This window comes from Vanderwaltozyma polyspora, genomic scaffold (genome assembly GCF_000150035.1).
Source record: "Vanderwaltozyma polyspora DSM 70294 KpolScaffold1024 genomic scaffold, whole genome shotgun sequence".
NCBI lineage: Eukaryota > Fungi > Ascomycota > Saccharomycetes > Saccharomycetales > Saccharomycetaceae > Vanderwaltozyma > Vanderwaltozyma polyspora.
Window position 1 is genome coordinate 25620 of NW_001834657.1, and position 19649 is coordinate 45268.

At 32.1% G+C, this 19649-nt stretch overlaps 4 protein-coding genes and 2 non-coding genes across 6 annotated transcripts; 4 read left to right on the plus strand and 2 right to left on the minus strand.

The window, feature by feature from the left end:
• Window positions 1-450: 450 nt before the first annotated feature.
• Window positions 451-981, plus strand: MCM22 (Mcm22p; the record flags this gene model as incomplete). The annotated part of the gene is made up of 1 exon (XM_001644661.1): window positions 451-981. The coding sequence occupies one exon, from the start codon at window positions 451-453 to the stop codon at window positions 979-981; it is 531 nt and encodes a 176-aa protein (XP_001644711.1).
• An 86-nt stretch (window positions 982-1067) lies between these two features.
• Window positions 1068-3380, minus strand: RIX1 (Rix1p; the record flags this gene model as incomplete). Its single annotated transcript, XM_001644662.1, has 1 exon — window positions 1068-3380. The coding sequence occupies one exon, from the start codon at window positions 3378-3380 to the stop codon at window positions 1068-1070; it is 2313 nt and encodes a 770-aa protein (XP_001644712.1).
• Window positions 3381-6041: 2661 nt separating this feature from the next.
• On the plus strand, window positions 6042-6154 carry Kpol_1024trna1. The gene is made up of 2 exons: window positions 6042-6080; window positions 6110-6154. It is a non-coding gene; the product is annotated as a tRNA-Leu (tRNA).
• Window positions 6155-6454: 300 nt separating this feature from the next.
• Window positions 6455-7084, plus strand: Kpol_1024p8 (Tkp3 protein; the record flags this gene model as incomplete). The annotated part of the gene is made up of 1 exon (XM_001644663.1): window positions 6455-7084. One exon carries the CDS (start codon window positions 6455-6457, stop codon window positions 7082-7084), a length of 630 nt encoding a protein of 209 aa, XP_001644713.1.
• A 1612-nt stretch (window positions 7085-8696) lies between these two features.
• Window positions 8697-8797, plus strand: Kpol_1024trna2. The gene is given in 2 exon segments: window positions 8697-8734; window positions 8752-8797. It is a non-coding gene; the product is annotated as a tRNA-Ser (tRNA).
• Window positions 8798-8941: 144 nt separating this feature from the next.
• Window positions 8942-15739, minus strand: FAB1 (1-phosphatidylinositol-3-phosphate 5-kinase; the record flags this gene model as incomplete). The annotated part of the gene is made up of 1 exon (XM_001644664.1): window positions 8942-15739. One exon carries the CDS (start codon window positions 15737-15739, stop codon window positions 8942-8944), a length of 6798 nt encoding a protein of 2265 aa, XP_001644714.1.
• Between the last annotated feature and the right edge of the window lie 3910 nt (window positions 15740-19649).

The following is a 19649-nucleotide window of genomic DNA, read 5'->3' on the forward strand; positions in this document are numbered from 1 at the left end:
AAATACCGTTATACGTTTGAAGAGAAATTCTTTTTGAAATTTTAAAGAAATGGGGTGGGGATAATTTTAAAATTCGGGTTAAAAACAATTAGCCCTCTTAAGAAGAACAATCTGTTTTTTCATTTCAGGTTGGCCCAGTTTTTTAGGTTTTAAAACACGCAGTCTTGAATTTATAAGATTTCTTAATTTTGTTGAAGCGTGGACCGTTTTTTTTCCTTCTTAAGAATGCCTTATTTTTGGTTTGGAAAAAAAAGGTTTACCTTGCATATTTTAAACACAAAATTTTCCAAAAGGCGGAGAATTCTAGAGTTTATTCAAACCTTGAAAACCCAATTCAAACAAGAATTTTTTTCCACCGGCAGAGGATGTATGAAATTTTGAATTCAAGAAAATCCAAATTTTACAAGTGAAGCTAGAGAAGCAGCATGGAAAAATCTTCTAAGGAACCCAATGTATTTCCCAGAAAGATCCGATCCAATTGGGTTGAGTTTGGCTTCTTGCAGTTTGACAACTAGGAAGGAAACTACTGAAGATGCTATTGCCGATTTAAATGATGAAGCTTTGACTATTAAATCGATTCTCACTCACCAAAAGCAACTTAATGAAGATCTATCAAATATAATTGAATTGATGCAACAAAGGCTGGGAAATAAGGATGAAGAATTCATCGAACATATAGCATTGACTCCAAGGGAACAAAATAAAAAACTACGACAGGAATTACAAATTTTTGTAAACGATACATTGGCGTTAGATTTAATGGATAGTAATGAAGTTTCCTTAGATACAATCAAACTTCAATCCAAAGATATAATTAATAGATTGATTGAGTATGATGACACACTAGAGGTGGAACATTTTCAACCCTATTGTAAAAGGTTATATAGATTACTTGTAAAGAGTTGTGTTGTAAACCTAAGAAAAGATCTTGAAGGAAGGGACATCATAAAATTGCTTGATTTTGATGATGATAAACTTTAGATTTGTTATAAATATATATATTATTTTTTTATTAATAGAGTATATTATATTATTAACACTTAAACGTTATAGTATAATCAGTCTTCTTATTCTTCATCATCACTCAATTGGATTTCTGGGATTTCGAATTCAGAATCATCCGAGCTTTCATCATTATCATGATTAGCTTCAATTGTAATAACTTCTTTTGTATCTGGAAGTGGGTAATTCTCGGTAGGTAGTGGTGTAGCGGTGGCAGCAATTGATTCCTTTTGGTTAACTGATTTGGATACAATCTCCTCTGAATTACTAATTTTTGCTTTTTTTATTTCAACGTCTTCATCCTTTTTGAACAACTTGGTCTCATCGACCTCTCTTTCAGTAAAGGTTCTTTTACTATTTTCTAGTTGTAGTTTTTTGAAATCATCTTGTTTGTCGACTTTTGTTTCACCAACAGTTTCAAAATCAAGTATTTTGCTTCTTGATTCTTCTAGTTGTGATATTTCATTGTCCTCGATATCACTCTCTTTAAACGGCCTCGTAATTTGGTGAACAATACCCATTGGGACCCTTGGATGGCACAACACATCCAAAACGTCGTCACCAGAATCCTTCAATAAGGTGGCTGCAATTGGTAAAATGGAAATACGTTCATTGCCTGGATAAATTGTAATCATTCTCAATAGCTTTACAAAGTTCTCAGGAATCTTGTTATATTCTTCCTTATACTTAATTGAAGAAGTAATTGCAAATTTAACTATCTTAACCTGTTGAGCAGATGGTAACCTCCAATTGCTCAAAACGGTACATAAGAAATTAGCAACTTCACTTAACAATTTTAAAGAATCTCTAATAATAAATTGATTTGAATGGGTATATAAATCAGACAACGCACCGGATTGATTATCTCTGGTTTTTGATTTTTTGACTCCTTTATTATTATTCTCTGTTTTTAGTTTCTTTTCAGGATTAAATAATGGCAACAATAATGATCTATCTTCAACCAAATATAATGAAATATTGATCAATTTTGTGAATAGCGATAATTCACTTAGTTGGTGGCCCAATTCGGGTGTCAGTCTATTAATCAACTTAAATAAAAACAAAAATTCTCGTTTTAAAGTTTGACATTTTTCAAAATCAATTTCGTTGCTCTTAGGTCTCATTGGAATAAATAATTCCAATGATCCCAAAATTGAAGGTAAGAAAGTTAAACAACTTTTACCATAATTTGAAAGTGTTTTATTCCACAATTTTATCCCTGTGAACTGAATATGAGGTAACATTGAAGTTATCACTGATGTTAATTCAGCATCACGACGTAGATCTCTTTTGATTGGTAGATAATTTTGAGTTAAACTTAATAATGTTTCAGCGACAGCATTAATACTACCCAGTGGGATTCTGACAGGATATGGTGTTGGCAAAGAAATAAATGAACTTAACAAATCAACTAGAATATTCAAACGGTTATTAATATCCCACAAAGTTATAGGGCTATTCATATCTAATTTTAAGGATGGTAATTTTAACAATTCATTGGCTTTCTTATCAACATCGATGTCTCCAGGCAAACTATTCATTAACTTGACTAATTCTTTGTCTTGATCTAAATCTAATATTTCACCGACAAGTTTCAATATAGGTTTGAAATGATTTAAGATATCTAAAAGACCTGCACGCCATGCTTCATCTTGGAATGCTTTATGATGAGCTTGTGTGGCATCATTATCTTTGTTACTATCAGATTGTAACTTAATCAAGTGTAAGTAGGCATAATTATCACAGACTAATAATCTTGTTTCCTTATCCATATGTTGGTATTCTTTTGACAATAGTTCTAGAAGTACTGTACGATATTTATTGGAAAATGGTTTGAAAGTAGTGTGGTGATTTAATAAAATAACTTTCAGAACTGGTAAACAAAGTTTTGGTTGATACTGAGTTAGAGTAATTAGAGTTGGAATAATTGTCTTCAACTTTGGGATCAATCCTTCTCTAGACATGGTTGGTTTAGTCCTCATCAAATCCATTAAAATAGATAGAGTAGAGATTAAAGTTTCAATAACTACTCTTCCCTGAACAGTTGTTGAGGTAGATGAATAGTAACTGGTTCTTTGTTCTAATTTGGAATAGATTGTTGCTAATAATTGACTACCATGGGAACATAAAACTAATGGGTTGTATGCACAGATAATAGCAGCTGTATGACAGCCCTTCCATATTTCATAGTCATCACTTGAACGTAATAATTTCAAGATCTTTGTTACTAAAAGACCCAATTCAGACTTTAATAACTTCTCATTGACATATGTAGGAGATCTTAAAGTTCTTAAGATAGTTTGCAATTCATCACCGTTAGCCAGTTCTAGTTTTTTGGCTAAAACAGATACTGGAACCTCAGACCTGAATTCAGACATAGCGTCGTCCTATATTCAAATTTATCCTCGTAAGATTACTCAAATAGCGATTAACCAAATAGCCTATGCAGTTAAATTTTGTACTCTTAGATCAAAATTTAATCATGAAAAGAGATATATCCTAATGATACACTTTCTATTTATGTTGTAATACTAGGTAAGAGTTATGATGAGATGAGATGAGATGAGATGAGATGAGATGAGATGAGATGAAAATTTTTAACTATATCGTTATCAATGATAAACATTGACAAGAGATAGCAGTCCGATGACAGCATTTTGAGAACCTCTTTACCAGGCTCATGATTATTTTACCTCAACAATGGGGAAGATTTACTATCTTCTTTAAATATTCATACCATTCCTGAATTCAGAAGTGTAGTAGTCATATTTAAGAATTTTTTTTCTCTTTTCTACCTTGGATAGAATAAATAAATGTATGATCCGCATAAAATTAAACTGGGCAATGAAAATAAAAACTTAGTTTATGTTCATATACCAAACCCTAAAATCTTATATGACATATATATGATTAGTTATTAATGTTCAATTGTTATTTTTGCAATATCAGCGGACAACAAGCTTCCACAATCATTAATTCTGAAAATAGTGTGACATTTTAAACACTATATCTACCAAAACTACAGCTGATCAAATGACCTTTCAGGTGGATAAATAAATGTAGTAAAGTTATTTTTAGAATTATTAGAAAGATACTAAATTAAGTTTCTTACAATTACTATAATATTACTGTTTAAATTTTTTTGGTTTGAACATTGATAAGAAGGAGAAAAACTTAAAATTTTAAAAGTGCTCCATGAATCAAAAACTTTGCAGCAGTTTTAAACTCTTTCAATAAGTTAATATTTTGTCTTAAGAACTCGTCAGTATCGACATTCGAAGATGCGTTCCCTTGTGCTTTGTAGACAATATTTTATCTTAAATAAATTACTCCATTATTCTAAATTACAACTGCGAATCATTGGCCTCATCTGCCAAATATTGCTATAAAACTTTTCATGTCACCTAGATCGTTAGTAATTGGCGAGACACCATAATTAATAATACTGATTATGGTATGTATCAGATCAGATACTACAGGAACCCATATAAGGCTGAGTGGTTATTAAACTGAACTTGGTTTTCAACACACCAAAATCTGACCATCTCGAAATTTGCATATATTTTGTTCACTTCAACATGTTTTGTTGTAACCCAAAATATAGTGAATATACCTAGAGGTTTACAGAATATTGTTATGACATAATAAATAATATTTATTGTGATAATAATGTTTAATCAAATATTACTAACCCGATAGAGTATTAACATTATTATTAATATCAGGTTAAAAACAGTAATTATAATCAGCAATTGATAAGAAGACTTTGAATTATTGATAGTTAGTTGTAAAAGCATAATCAATATAATTGATTGATAATTGTAGAGAATCATAAGGTTATTTCTTTACAGAAGTTTTGAATAGTGTTAAATTTGTTATTTATTTCCTAGGACATTCTTATTTAGTAGATGTTAATCCGGTGTATTAAAATATATTATATATATACGGAAAGGTCTTTAATTTGATAAGTATCAATCAAGATCTTATCCAACTTTATATACAGTGTTTAGATATTCCTAACAGGCCAGAAGAAAATACTTTCGTATTCGAGACATTTCTTTACTCCCTATTAATAGTGATGTAGAGAATCAGAGGGTTGTGTATTCTTTACAGAATCGTTAATAGTAGTAGATTGTTTAGTTGTTTGCAAGGACATTCTTGTTGTAACCTAAAATGTATGGTTCACACTAATGGGTTTCAAGGTTATGGCAATAAAGGTTATGGCAGTAAAGGTTATGACAGTAAAGGTTATGACACGTTGCAATTGTTCGATCGCAAATGGCATACTCGACCTTCTAAGTAATTGCCAAATCATATCATAAGAAGTGAAGTGCAAAGGCATCATAATTTATTATCATAAATAAATAATATTAAGAATATGAGATTGGATCTAAACATATAAAAAGGCATGACATTTTGGTACATCTAAAATATTGTTTATCTAAAATATTAATATATATTTATTTAGTTACATTTATAAGACACTACGGAGAAATAAATATAAATATTATATTAAAAACATCTTGTATCAATCACCAAAATGAATCAATCAGATATTACTTTTACATCTGAACAATTCTTAATAAGTTGATATTGATCCGGTGTATTAAAGTATATAATATACACATGGGAATATAATTAACATGACAAGTGTCAATTAAGATCTTGTCATTTCTTATATAATGTGTTGGAAAAGTTTTAACGTCAGAAATAACACTTTCGTGTAAAGTAACATTTCTTTATTCTATATGAATAATGTCGTAATACGTATATATCACGTGTTACATCATAATTCTGACATATATAAAGATCTCTGTCTCTCTTTTAATAGCAAGAAGTGTGTACCTTATACTTCAGGAACTCCGTCCTTTATATACGTCGCGTTAGCCATTTATTAGCGTCATTGTAATATTCACCTGTAAGGTAAATCCTTTTATCTTAATCTTGTCACTTTGTACTAACGCTGAATCAATACAACATCATCATAATAACTAGTAAACACATTTATACAATATACAATGAATTTCAACAAATAAAGTGGTTGTTTGGCCGAGCGGTCTAAGGCGCCTGATTCAAGTAATAGATTACTTAACTACTAAGTAGGAATACTCAGGTATCGTAAGATGCAAGAGTTCGAATCTCTTAGCAACCATTAATTTTTTCGTTTTTGGGTCAGGTTGGATAAAAGCCGAAACCTAAGACTATTTGATTCTCAAGCGACCTCCATTATCTATATAGACGCTAGTCTTACAGGCGCCGCCTTGCTTCTACTACCAACGGAGAAACCATACTATACCCAATCGCTTTCTACTCACTCCGTTTCACCGACACTCAACAAAGGTACTCCACCGTCGAACGCGAATTATGGGCGGTCCTACACACCCTGGAAAAGGCCCGGTTTGTACTATCATCTAGTATTACCATCTATACCGACAATCAAGGCATTATCAACATGGGAAAAACTGAACGTGCCACTCATCCAAGATTAACTAAGTATCTTGATTTATTAAATACCTACAGGTTAAATTGGAAATACATCAAAGGCACTGACAACCATGCCGCAGATTACCTCAGCAGGTATGGATTAGATTCCCAACCTACATTAAATCTCGACGAATGGGACAAATTTTCAGTTGACATTGAACTCAATGCAACTACTCACTCGGATCAACATAGTGAAGATTTTACAACCTTAACCCAACAGACTACTCCCGAACCTATCCAAGAGGCTACTGAAGAATCACACGAACAAGCTAATTATCTCATTGACCAACAAACTCACGAAGACATACCAAACATTATACATGATGTTCGCAACCTATCTTGGTCCCAAATATTGGACATCTATCAGAACATAATACATATTTTCACATGGGTCAATAATAATTTCTACATCATCTACCTTGACCAGCTCCACCATATACTTACCGATGTGGACTATATCGAAAGGGCCACTTCACTCCATAATGCTTTTCATGCTAACCACCAAATATTGGAAAAATATGATGATCCAGGAGGAATTCTGGAATCCTCAACATGTCATACTACTTTTAGATGTAATCAGAAACTGCCAACATTGTGAGATCTACCAATGTTTTGTAGACTTACTAGTCGAACTACCCAAGATGAAAAACACTCCATCACTTACACGTAGGTATTTTCGATTTTGAGGGAACTTTGACAACATGGAATGATTTCAATACTTCATAATAGCAGTCGATTATACCTCCATCCTCACCATTACAAAACCCCTTATTTCACCCAACTCCAATGCAGTCACTGATATGATATTACAAATATACAGCATGTTTGGAAGACCCCATGCCATCATTACATATAATGCATAAGCTTTTTGTTCAGATACAGTCGAAAAGGTAACCAAGGAACTACATACATTTCAAATATCACTAACATTATGTGTATAACCCACGAGGAAACAGCAAAGCTGAAACAGTTAATATAGATGCCAAGAAATACCCTTAGGTACGACAACAATCAAGGGTATTTCTTAGAAGAACGAACGAAACAGATATCTTCCAAGAAAAAGAACAGGTTCAATTAGCGACATTCAACCACCAGTTATTACACGACGCTCGAAGAATTACAAAAGACGAAAATCTGTGAAATGTTATCGAAAGTAAGAAAGGATATACTAAACGACCTGAAATACATAGTAGGAGACCCTGTTTATTGGCTACAACAGAAGAATAAGAAACATGAACTTGCATGGGATGGTCACTTTACCATGCCACAACAAGTTGGAAACCACATACATAAGATTAAAGAAAGTAAATTGTAGAGAATCAGAGGTTTGTTGGTTCTTTACAGAATCGTTCATAGTGTTAGATTGTTTAGTTGTTTGCAAGGACATTCTTGATAAGTTGATTTTGATCCTGTTGTGACCTAAAATATAGGTAATATAGTGGTAGGTATACAGGATATTGTCATGACGCAATGTTTGACAATTGCCGCGATGACAATATATAATCCAATATTACTAACTCAATGGATTATTACTGGTTTGTAGTATTATGTTGGCTCATTGTGGTCACTCTGTTACTAGATAACTGGATCGTTCTTTTAGTTTTATACATAGTTACTTATTATATTACTATATATATTCTTCTTTTATACTTCAAGATGCCTTGAAGAGTTTTCGGTTCGGACAGACACTTGTGAGACATGGTAATATGGCTTTATAATGTATTGTTTCAACATAGTTTAATACGAATGGATTGTAAGATCTATGACACCAGATAATAAGTGTTATTATCGTTCATATTTATAAAGACTAATAGTGACTGCTATTTGAAACAATTGTATATTATTGTATATTATTTACTTACTTCTTTGTACATTAGAAGAGGGGATATAGAACTCTTTAATAATAAATATACTTATTAACAACACTACTCTACCACCAAATAGACGAATAGAATAAATACCATAACAGCATTTACTCGACGTACAATTATTAGATATCTACAACTAAAGAATTCACAACAAAGAATACAATACGTTTATATCACGTGTTACCTCATAATTCTGACACTTTTATATATCTCAGTTCCGATGAGATGCCTTCGGATTCTTAGGTTACCCTTACATAGTTCACGTGACATTCATTCAGTCGTTGTTGATGATAACGATGCCTTCGTTTTATCTTTTCCTACAACAAATTTACGATATATATTGTCCCAGTGGCCGAGTGGTTAAGGCGATGCCCTGCTATTTCCAAGAAAAAGCTGTAAGGCATTGGGTTTTACCTTCGCAGGTTCGAATCCTGTCTGTGACGATTTTTTACCTTCTAAAAATCTTATTCTTTTAAACAAAGATGTGCAACATTAAAAAAGGATGCCAGAGTAATTTTACTTAATAAATAGGTTTATATTAAAAATCTACTTTACTATATGTTACTTAATGTTTCGTTAAAATGTGTTTAATTAGTTTCCTGATACCATGGATCAGGCACCATTAAAATATAGCGTTCCATTGCTTCTCTGAATCTATTCTTATATTGTCTTGGAGTTACAACTGTTGGCATTTTTGAACTATTTCCACCTACTAAACCTTTTTCTTTAACCCAACTTTCTAGCTTTTTATCCCACGTAAACGTCCTAATAAAATCTATAATACCTGCAGTGATGGTGTGTCCCTCATTATCTATACCAATAACAAGAGAATAGTCCATTACGTTCATTTTCGCTAAAAATAATGTATCATTCCATAGGGATGCTCTCAAAAGTTTTTTGTCATATTCTCTAACATGAATTGGTGATTCATAAATATATTCTACCATATTTTCATCTAGAAGAACTTCATTCTCCTTTCCAGTTTGTTCAACATGCCTGTTCCTCATCGATCCTTTCAGGTCGAAAATTCGACTTGTTTTCTTTTCATAAAATAAATTTTCCATAATGATTAAATCCATTTTATAACTTTTAGAGTTAGCTGAGCTTTTTATTTGAATTTGATAAAATCCAAAAATTTTTGCTAAAGCTGTAGGTAAATCATGGAACATAGCTTGCGACATATATTCAAAATAACTTGGTGCAAATTTAATAAAAGCATCCAGTTCAGCATGCGATAGTTCTTTAACAACGAATCGATCATCCAATGTTTTCAAAAAACCACTACCACTTTTCCCCCCACTTGAGTCCCATTTAATACATCTTGATAAACTTTGTATAAAATTCTCATGGCATCCACAAATTCTTCTGAATGCTTCAAAATGTTCTGCAAAAAATATCTTACATGACATCACAGTTTCCTGGTCTTGGAATTGATAACGAAGATGCATTGCGGTTGACTTTGTCATACTTTTCTCCATTATCTGATTATCCGTTAATATGGCTTCGATTGCTTGAGAGTCCGTTCCTAGACATGGATCGATAGCAATTTCGTTTGTCAAACTTGATTTGTCGAAGATTTCATTATCTTTAACACTTTCAGAAGCTTCGGAAAAATTATGGTTCAACAAATTATTTACTACTTTATCGTTCGGAATGTTATTTATTACCGACGAATCTTGTTTTAGATCAATAAGTGTCGCCATTTTTTGTTTATAATCTGATGTGCTTAAGCAAAAAGCGACCAAAGAAGTAGGTTCATCATCTCTTATAAGAACATTGCTATCCGGAAATATATGCTCCGAATGAGATGTTGGATATGTCAGAGGTTTCCAAGATGACGCTGACCTATCTGCCCAAAAATTTGAAAGCGTTTTCATCAATAAGGACCTTTCTGGTTGTACTACGGTTTCATCTTTCTTCATATTAGTTTCAGTAATAGTTGGAGGTAAAGGTGCAGTTAACGTATTTTTCATTACTTTTGGCGATTCTTTTGTATTTTCACTATCATGATCATGTTCTGACGCAGATCTATTAAGAATATGTTCTCCCCACTTATGCATCGAACTTTCCAATTCCTGTTTAAGTTTCTCGTTTACGTTCTGTTGATCTGTAGCAGAAACCTGATAGCTGTCATTTTGTCTGTTTTTAGATGAACCACCTAAGTCTTCGATTGTATTTTTATCATGTAGGGGTTCATCTACAGCATCTTTGACATCCTTATATATATCTACTATCGGTGCTGTATGATGTATTCTTAGAGATTGATACTTAGATTTATTAGTATGCAATCTTTCGAGCTCCCTTTGTAATTCAAATTCTTTTGATAATGCATCAAAATGCATTTGATCAAAAAAATTGGCTAGTTGACCAACTTTAGTATCAATTTTTCGATCTTTACTTGTGTAAGAGTTTGGACTCTCGATATCTGTAAAACTTATTCTTCTTACATCCTGTAACTTAGGACTTGAGAATGCTTGTTTATCATATTTCTCATCACTATTTTCAGATCTCCCAGTCTCTGAAACCAACCTTTCCTGAGTGTTCTCCTTTTGAGAGTTTTGTTTATCAGAGTCCAATAAATGAGAACTTGAATCAATATCTTCTGATAATATTGTTTTGAGTTCTATATTATTAGTAGAGTTTGATTCATATTTTTCTGCCAGGTCAGACTGTTCATTATTATCACCTGTATCTAATTCTGAAGAAACATGTTTATTACCATCGTTAACTACTTCGCAATTATATTGATTAACATAACTATTATCCTGATTAGAGCCGAAAAGCTTTTTTAATTGATTTGATGTAATCAAAGAAATATCTTTCTCTGATGGCAAATACTGCTCAGCAAAGATATTGAATTCCGCATCCCACAATGATGCTCTTTCAACCAATTTATTGATAATAGAATTTAAAATAAGATGATGGTCTCCTTCTGTCTTTCTGTAAAGGTTTTCTAATTGATCTAACATGTTTTTTTTTTCATCATCAACTTTTATCAATAATTCTGTTAGAAGTTCGTTACCTAATGTAAGCTTTTCTCCCGAAATACTGTCTAATTTGATCCCGTTCAATCTTTCAGTCACACTCCCATAAAAGATATTAATTTTGTCCAAAATTTGATAATATAATTCTACCTTTAATTTAATATCCTTATGCGATTTCCATACTATTTTTCTAGGTGGTGTAACCAGTTCATAAACTTCCAATTCCGAATATTCTACCCTAACAACCAAATCATTATACCCAAAATACTTCACATGATCTTTTGCAAAATCATGGTTACATTTTCCAATTTCATTAACACTTCTCTTATTACTCCAATACATAACCTCTAAATATTTACCAAATGAGTAATTCCATGTTTTTTGACTCATCTGTAGTATGGATGTTGATGTCCCACACTTTTTGCAATAACTCCATGTTAGTATTGTATCTATAAGTTTAGGTAGTTTGGTATTAAATCTTTCAATCATGACGTCTACTTTTCCTGACCCATGAACATAACTTCTATAATGGTCTATTAATAGCCCATTACACCCTTGTTCACAAGGGTAATTTGAGGTAGCAACAACATTTTCAATGAACTGTCCAATTGAAATATCACTATCCCAGAAGTAATCAATGCTTACGATTTGAGGACCGACACATGGCGTGGAAGTTTTAGTTGAAACCATTGAATATAGAACTGCGATGGATTGATGCGAGCCAGTTCCCAATAAATTATGGTACTGAGAATGAGATAGTTCCCATTGTCTACTACGTCTCCGAAATTGTAGCTCTAAATCTTCAATTTCTTTACTATGAATAAATTTTGCCAGATATTTTAAATCTTTCTTTGTAAGTTTAGATTCTATATCAACAGGAACAATTCCCTTAATTTCAAGATCATCATTATTCTCAAGGAATTTTGATTTTTCATCCATTTTTTGAAGAAGCAGCAATTCCAACGTCCTAGCCTTACTAAGCAGAAATGGCATTGGAAATTCTACAGTCGGTGATACTGATAGAATACGTTTATTAAATTCACCCAAAAATTCTGCAAAGTATCCAGTAGGTGCAGATTCAACTTTCTTTTTTCTTGCATTAAGATAAAACTCAATTGATGGAATAATAAAATTATCATTAAAGAATGAACTTTCTAATTTTAATGAAAAAGCTGCATATATCATAAATTCCGATACTTGTTTAACTTTTTCCAACCCTTTATCCGAAGAACCTCTTAATAATATTGTACCTCCTAAAGAAGGATTGCATCCTCTAAGAAAAGTGTACGATTTGCTAATATTCCCATACACAAACGTTTTAACCTCAAATGACTCACATTCACCCATTCTAACATCAGAAACTAATTTATCAACTGAGACTGCTATATCAGATTCAGTTAACTTTGAAATTCGTTCCATTATCTGTGGTTTGATATTAAATTGAACTACTACTCCTGCCTTTACAAGTAACTCCAGTGCGTACCCGCTTACATTTGCAGCGACAAATATTACATCAGGATTCAGCGAAACAATTCGGGATATTAATTTATTCAAATATTCACGTTCTTGAGCCATCACTGCTTCAATGCTTAGAAACTGATTTTCATTTCTTTGATATTCTAAAGGAAACATAATTAAGAGAACTCTTGGGTTTTCTATATACCGCATCATGGATCTTGAACTTAGACCCTTAGAGAAAACAATACCATCTATGAATTCTGACTGAGATATATTCCCTCCTGCAATCCTTTTTATTTTGATATAATTCTGTCTATAATCAAGGGTATTGGAATCTTTCGCACTAATATCAATATTATGAACTTTATCCAGAAAGCCACGGATTGTGTTACTCCATTCGTCTTTGTCAGATAATTCTTGATCATCCATTACTTGTCTGATCAAGGCTTCTAAATGTAAAATAGAGACATCATTTAATTCATTTTTGTTTTCTTTAAAACTCCTCATTGCCGAAATACTTATAGATCTTCTATATGGCAAAAACTGATTATAACCAGCTCTATATTTAATAGGATAGTTATTTGACTGAATAGTACCTTCATTGGGAATTAATGTACTACCATTATCATTATTATCATTTATACATTCTTCATCATTATCCATAACGGACACCAGATTTGGGGTACTATGAGCTAATAAATTCATTCCTTTATATAATGAGATAGTGTTTCCTGGGTAATTTGGCTTACTTCTACTTTTTCTTCTAAATTTAATTCTTTGCAAAGATGCTTCTGCCCTTTGTGATGATTTAATAGATGTTCTCATAGATCTAATTGGATTAACCTTATCTTTAGTTCCATTCAAGGATGAATATATAGACATAGATCCTTCGTCTTCGGAAGATGATCCTTCTAGAATATGATGGCTGTCGTTGCTTGATGTTTTTAATGCTTTTACAACTTCATTTGGAGTCTTTTCTGAAACATCCATTTTTGAATGAGACGATTTCAATGAAGCATTATCCAATCCATAGTTGAATTCAAACTTAAAGTTCTTTTTACCAAAATTACGTATTACTGAATCTGAAATTTCTGGGCTTCCTGGTGAAATTTTTTCTTGTGGAGATTTCCCTCCACTGACGTATCCAAATATCGACTTTTTAAATGAATTAGAACTGTTTTTCTTCTTTGTCCTGGTATGATACGGAGATAATTTAACGTCATACGGCTGTGGAATCATATCGACATCTCTGATTGTATATCTATCACGTTGATTAGTACTTCCTGAACTATGAGACAAACCCCCATCGCCATATTTTTTTTTCAACTTGTATCCATTTGTTTGTTGTAAAGAATCTGAAAATATTTCCAACGATTCACCTTGTCTAGTGGCAGGTATTGTCATTTTAGGTGGGGGTGGAGGTGTTGAAACGAACAATTTTGAATCATCACCATTCGTTACCAAACTGTGAATATCATCATCACCGTTAAATAAATAAATCTTTTGATTATTCGAATTCATATCATTCAATACATCTGGTGTATTTCTTTTTGATAAAATTTCATCTTGAAGATATTCATTTTGTATGTCATCTTCTTCCTCCTCGCTCGAATCCTCATAAGTTTCCAAATGCCTGGAACAATTTTTGCAAACTTTCATTAATCCATTATAACCATATTTATCACCAGCAATTGGTGTCATACAGCTGCTACAAAATATTTGACCACACATTCTACAATGATGTTTTCTTCTAAAGGTATTAAACGCTTTGGCACATATGAAACATTCTCTTGCACTTTCGTCTTTCATCCAATATTCCTTTGAAAGGATCTGTTTATGTGGATTCTTATAATTTTTTCTATACATATTGTAAAATCCGAATAAAAAACTTTTTGATAAGGATGTATTCATCGAAGATGATCCACTTTTTGAAGAATAAGCATCATCATTGATGCCGTTGTCGAAATAATTACTAGAATTTGGATTTCTAATAGGAATAGCTTTAACAGTTGATTTTGATTCATATATGCTTGATCTCTTAGCATTTGCATCATTATTTAAAGTAAATGTCAAGGACCTTCCTTTAACATTGCCATTTCCGTTTAATACATTCCTTCTCATAGGTACATTTGAGGAATTGCCATTATTATTAAGAATAATATTCTTTTTTCCATTATTTTCTAAATTAATATTATCATTAACAGTGCTATTATTTACGTTGTCATCATTATTATCATCATTATTGTCATCATTAAGTAAATTTGTGATTGGAAGTCGCTCATTATCACTCCCTACTATCTCTCTGTTATCTAATACGTTAGCTCTGGTAAAAGTTTGATCTGTTATTAAAGTTTCAATCGTGTCCTTGGAACCATTAGTTCCCCCAGCTAATGTCGTTGGTAAGCTTATATTACTGAATTCTTTAGCCATAAAAGTCTTATTGTTATCACCAATGCTATTATTCTTCTCTCCATCGGTAATTATCGAATCCCGTAAGATAACTTTACCTGAATCATGAGCATTACCGTTAGAACTTATTTGTTTCGATACAAAATCATCATGATTACTCAAAATGCTGAAATCATGCTGCAGTAAAATATTTTGAGATTGATCCGATTTCACAGGTTCTAACCCTATATTTTTATTATTATCCCTCACATTATCATTATTATTAATGTTCATATTAATACTGCTACTGTTAACGTTATTGCTAGTAACATTACCATTTTCAGGTATAGTGACCGTTATATCATTACTAAGGACATTGCTAGTAACAACATCTGTTGTAGTCTTTGGAATCAGTACTTTTGTAGGCAACAATTCAGATTTATCCGTAGAAACAACCAATTCTGGCCCCTGTGTATCTAGCATTTGAATATTATTACTTAATTCACTAGTTTCTCCGATTTTACTTAATTTATCATTCATTATAACTACCCCCATGATCCTATATCATTTCAATGACTTGAGCCACACACCTATCCTAAAATAAAGATTAACCAATATATATAGTATATTCAATCAATAAGCCATCATTCACAACTTAATTTAAAACCAATGGATCAATCCTTGAACTTATGTGTACTCTTGTGTGTGTGTCTCTGTCTTGTTTTCGAAATCGATTAAATTATTGATTTTGATATCTCTGACCAGAAACCAAGGTCGATGCTGTTACCCGGAACCTCATCGGAGAAATAGGTAACCTCCAACCCTTCATCACGTGTAAAGACTAAACATTGATATAAGAACAAGAACGGCGGTTCCATGGACCTAATAGATGCAATGATAAGAAACCTTGAAATATCTAGAATTGAAGGGTTTGTTCATTTTATTTTGAAGTGTTATTAACAAGATATCTTGTATCTGACATTTATCTTTATTTGGGTAGAGATGAGATAGAAAAAGAAACATCTATAGCAGTAAAAAATATGTAAAACAGACATGTATACCGTAATATTTACGTCATTTTATTAGGAGGCATGGTACTACGTATTTATCGATTGTATACGAGAAGAGAATTTAAAAAAACACATACCTTACGAGTACTAGATCCTAAATAATGTAGTGTGATTATTGTTACTAAGTGTTCCCGTTCCCTTTTGATAAATTTTTCCACCCAAAATTATTATTCAAAGCTGCCAGCACCTAGTTGAGTTTCCCTAATGTAATAGAAACTTTCTCTATAGAAGAAAACCAGGGATGTATGACAAAAGAATGTTATTATTATCTACTATTTGATTATCTTTTCTTTTCATAAAATGTCCCATGGAACCTTGCCCAATAAATTTGAAGATATAGGAATAAATTCATTAAGTTGATTCAGCGACATTTGAAGGTACTAAACTGGATATTACACTCATGTAGAAACATAATTAATAATGTTTCAATAGAATGAAAAGAAGCTATAAAAAATATATACACAGAGACTGAAATTAATAACATCTCTTTTGTCGAAAAGTATCCAAAATATAGAAATGGAAAACAACTGTACGCTATTTTTTCTTAAAATGAGATTTCACTTTATGTATTAGCATCAATTCATTACTGTAGCTTTATAAACTCGCATGTTTCCTTTGTTAGTTCATGTTAACTCAGCTACGTTTGCATAGTTACCTATTTGCTAAAGAACAAACAGAAAAGATATCATCGGAATTCCGGAGAGATTCAGTTACAACGAAATAATGTCAAGGCAAGAGAAGGCAAACATAGACAAAAACACATATTAGGTCTTCAGATAGAAACGATAGAGACCTCCCTTCTCGGAACCATTTCATTTTTAACGATAAAACTGTATAGTGATTACTGTAGAGTTTACCAATATGGAAAGCCTTATGGTTCCTGACAAGACAAATGTTACGTCAACTCTGTGATAGTGGATATTATTATCTCGTCTTTTCATTTTATTAGTTTCTTGCCTTTTGGTATTAAACCCGGCTTGTAAGGAACACTCTGGCAAAAGTGCAGCTATCCATTTATATACATTTCCCTTCTTAGTAATTAAGCATTTGGTAAGAAATTTGAAAAATACCCAGGCAAGCTGGGTTAAGCTACACCAGTAGCTACAAACCAATACTACTGAAAATAATCATTCGTATACTACCAGATAGTTTAGGTACAATATCCTCGTCTCTTTATTTTTACTGATTCTTCCTGTCTTGTGCGATTTAAATGCAACGCGATGGAAGATAATGATCCGAGAGTAGAGCTACAAGAGACAATTTAATACATGGTGGGTAAATCTGGATGTACCTTAGAACGTTAGAGATCGTTGGCAAACATACTAAGAGAAACAATAGCCTCATATAAAAAAATTTTAATCTTGCATGTCCAAAAAACTTTTTCATGAAACTTGAGTTGCATAAGGCTTCTTCAGGTCTCACAAGGCAAACTCATCTATTCTTGCTTTTTCTTTTAAAAGTTAACTTCAGAAAAGGAGAGTTGCTGCTGCATTTGTATCCTTTAGTTGTTTCTTTTCTCTAAATCTCGAAACCTCAACTTTCTTTCTTATGTATTGCAAGAATTGTCAAACCTGAAGGATTTTATACCTAGATCAGAAATGAAAAACCCAACTTTACCTTGTTCTAATTTCTTTTTATCTTCAAAGACATTGATGTAACTAATTATCATTATCATAATGTTTGCTACAGGTTTGGAAGATGAGATTAAAGCCGTTACCACTACAATTCATTAGATGAGATTAAGTTATAAATAAATATCTCTATTTTTTTGGAGCTACAGCTAATTTATTATTGAATAAAAAATTATTTCTTTTGCTTGTCTCTATTTGTATTGGATTCCATAATTTTGGAGTGTAATGTAGGAACATTCGGATAAGCATATCTGAATAAATCCCGTCCTTCTCCGTCACTCATTGTCTTAGCTCATTTTCCCTCCTACTACATCCTGTAAACGTAATAATTTCCTCTTGTACACAACCTCAAAAGGGGCCCTTAAAAAGTTTTCTTGCCTTTCTTTCTTGCTTACCATGGAACTAGAAAATTATATTCATCTACCATCTACAAAGATACTGAAATGCTTACAAGGGGTTATATACTTGTGTTTGTCAGTGCAATTGTTACTACTTTTGGTAAAACAATACTGTTTCTCAAATATTTTATTACTTTCTACTTAACTATTCCTTTCATTAACTCTGAAAACCCATCATGATCAAGTTCCAAGTGTCAGCCCGTACTAATCCCGGAAATGCTTTTTCTGAATAACCACCGTTGTGCCAGTTCTGATCCAATATTGCTTTTTCATCTTGATCGTTACTTGAAGGATTATTAGGTTCAATTTACGAGGAAATAACAGTTTAATGAAGCATTCAGTCACCAACCTGAATTAATAAAAAGAAAAATAAAAGACAATATTTGAAAATGGCTCTCGTTCTAACTCCCTGTCTCTATGTTTTACCTGCTTGCCAAATATTTTAAAAAGCATAAAGAAGACAGAAATAGGAATTGATTCCTAATATTTGAAAGACCCCATAGTTACGGCAGCTTTATAAAACCTGCTTAAAATGATATGTTATTCTGGCCAATATTCAACCACCACTATTTCAAGGCAGTATTTTATTTTATCATTAATACTTGAAGTTAGCATTTAAATCGACTGAATCAATTTCAACTGTCTGAAGAGACCATACCCATAAGAAGTAATTTTAACGATACATAATAGTATGTGTTATTGGTTCATTTGTTCCAGTTGCAAGTGAAATATAACTGTTTTTTGCAATTGTTTGCCTTGAAGTTAGTTAAATTTTCAAATGTTAGTGAGCATCTCTCGTAAACATCTCCTGTCTCAAAATTTGTTTCCTGCTAATATAGGTTTACCATTTTTGGTTCAGGATATTTTACCCATTATTTTGTTCCTCTAATGCTTATTTCCTGAAGGCCAAATATTCACATCTGATATTTAGGATAATTGTGTAATTTATTGAAGATATGTTATTGTCTAAGAAATACAAGACGAGCAAGTCTCACTTATCAATACTATATATATCACTAATATGAGAAATACCAATGAATTCTCAAGACAAGCTAAGTTTTTAAACTTGTAGTACTATTCCTTATGTTATTACTAAATATCTTACTAAATATCTTACAATTCAAAGTAGCGGTAGTAGTTTAATTCTTATTCAATACCTTATCCCACATATAGTAGAAAACGATTATAGGGTATGGATCTTCCCTCTAAATAGTATGAATATTGTTATTGACATCTACTGAAATTATTCAGATATAACGGAAATATTTCCTTATTGGTATCGCATTGCTTAGATATATTACACTGTCCTTAAGACAATAACAAAGTCAGGAAGACGATAAAGGCAATACTAATTGTAAAAATTAGT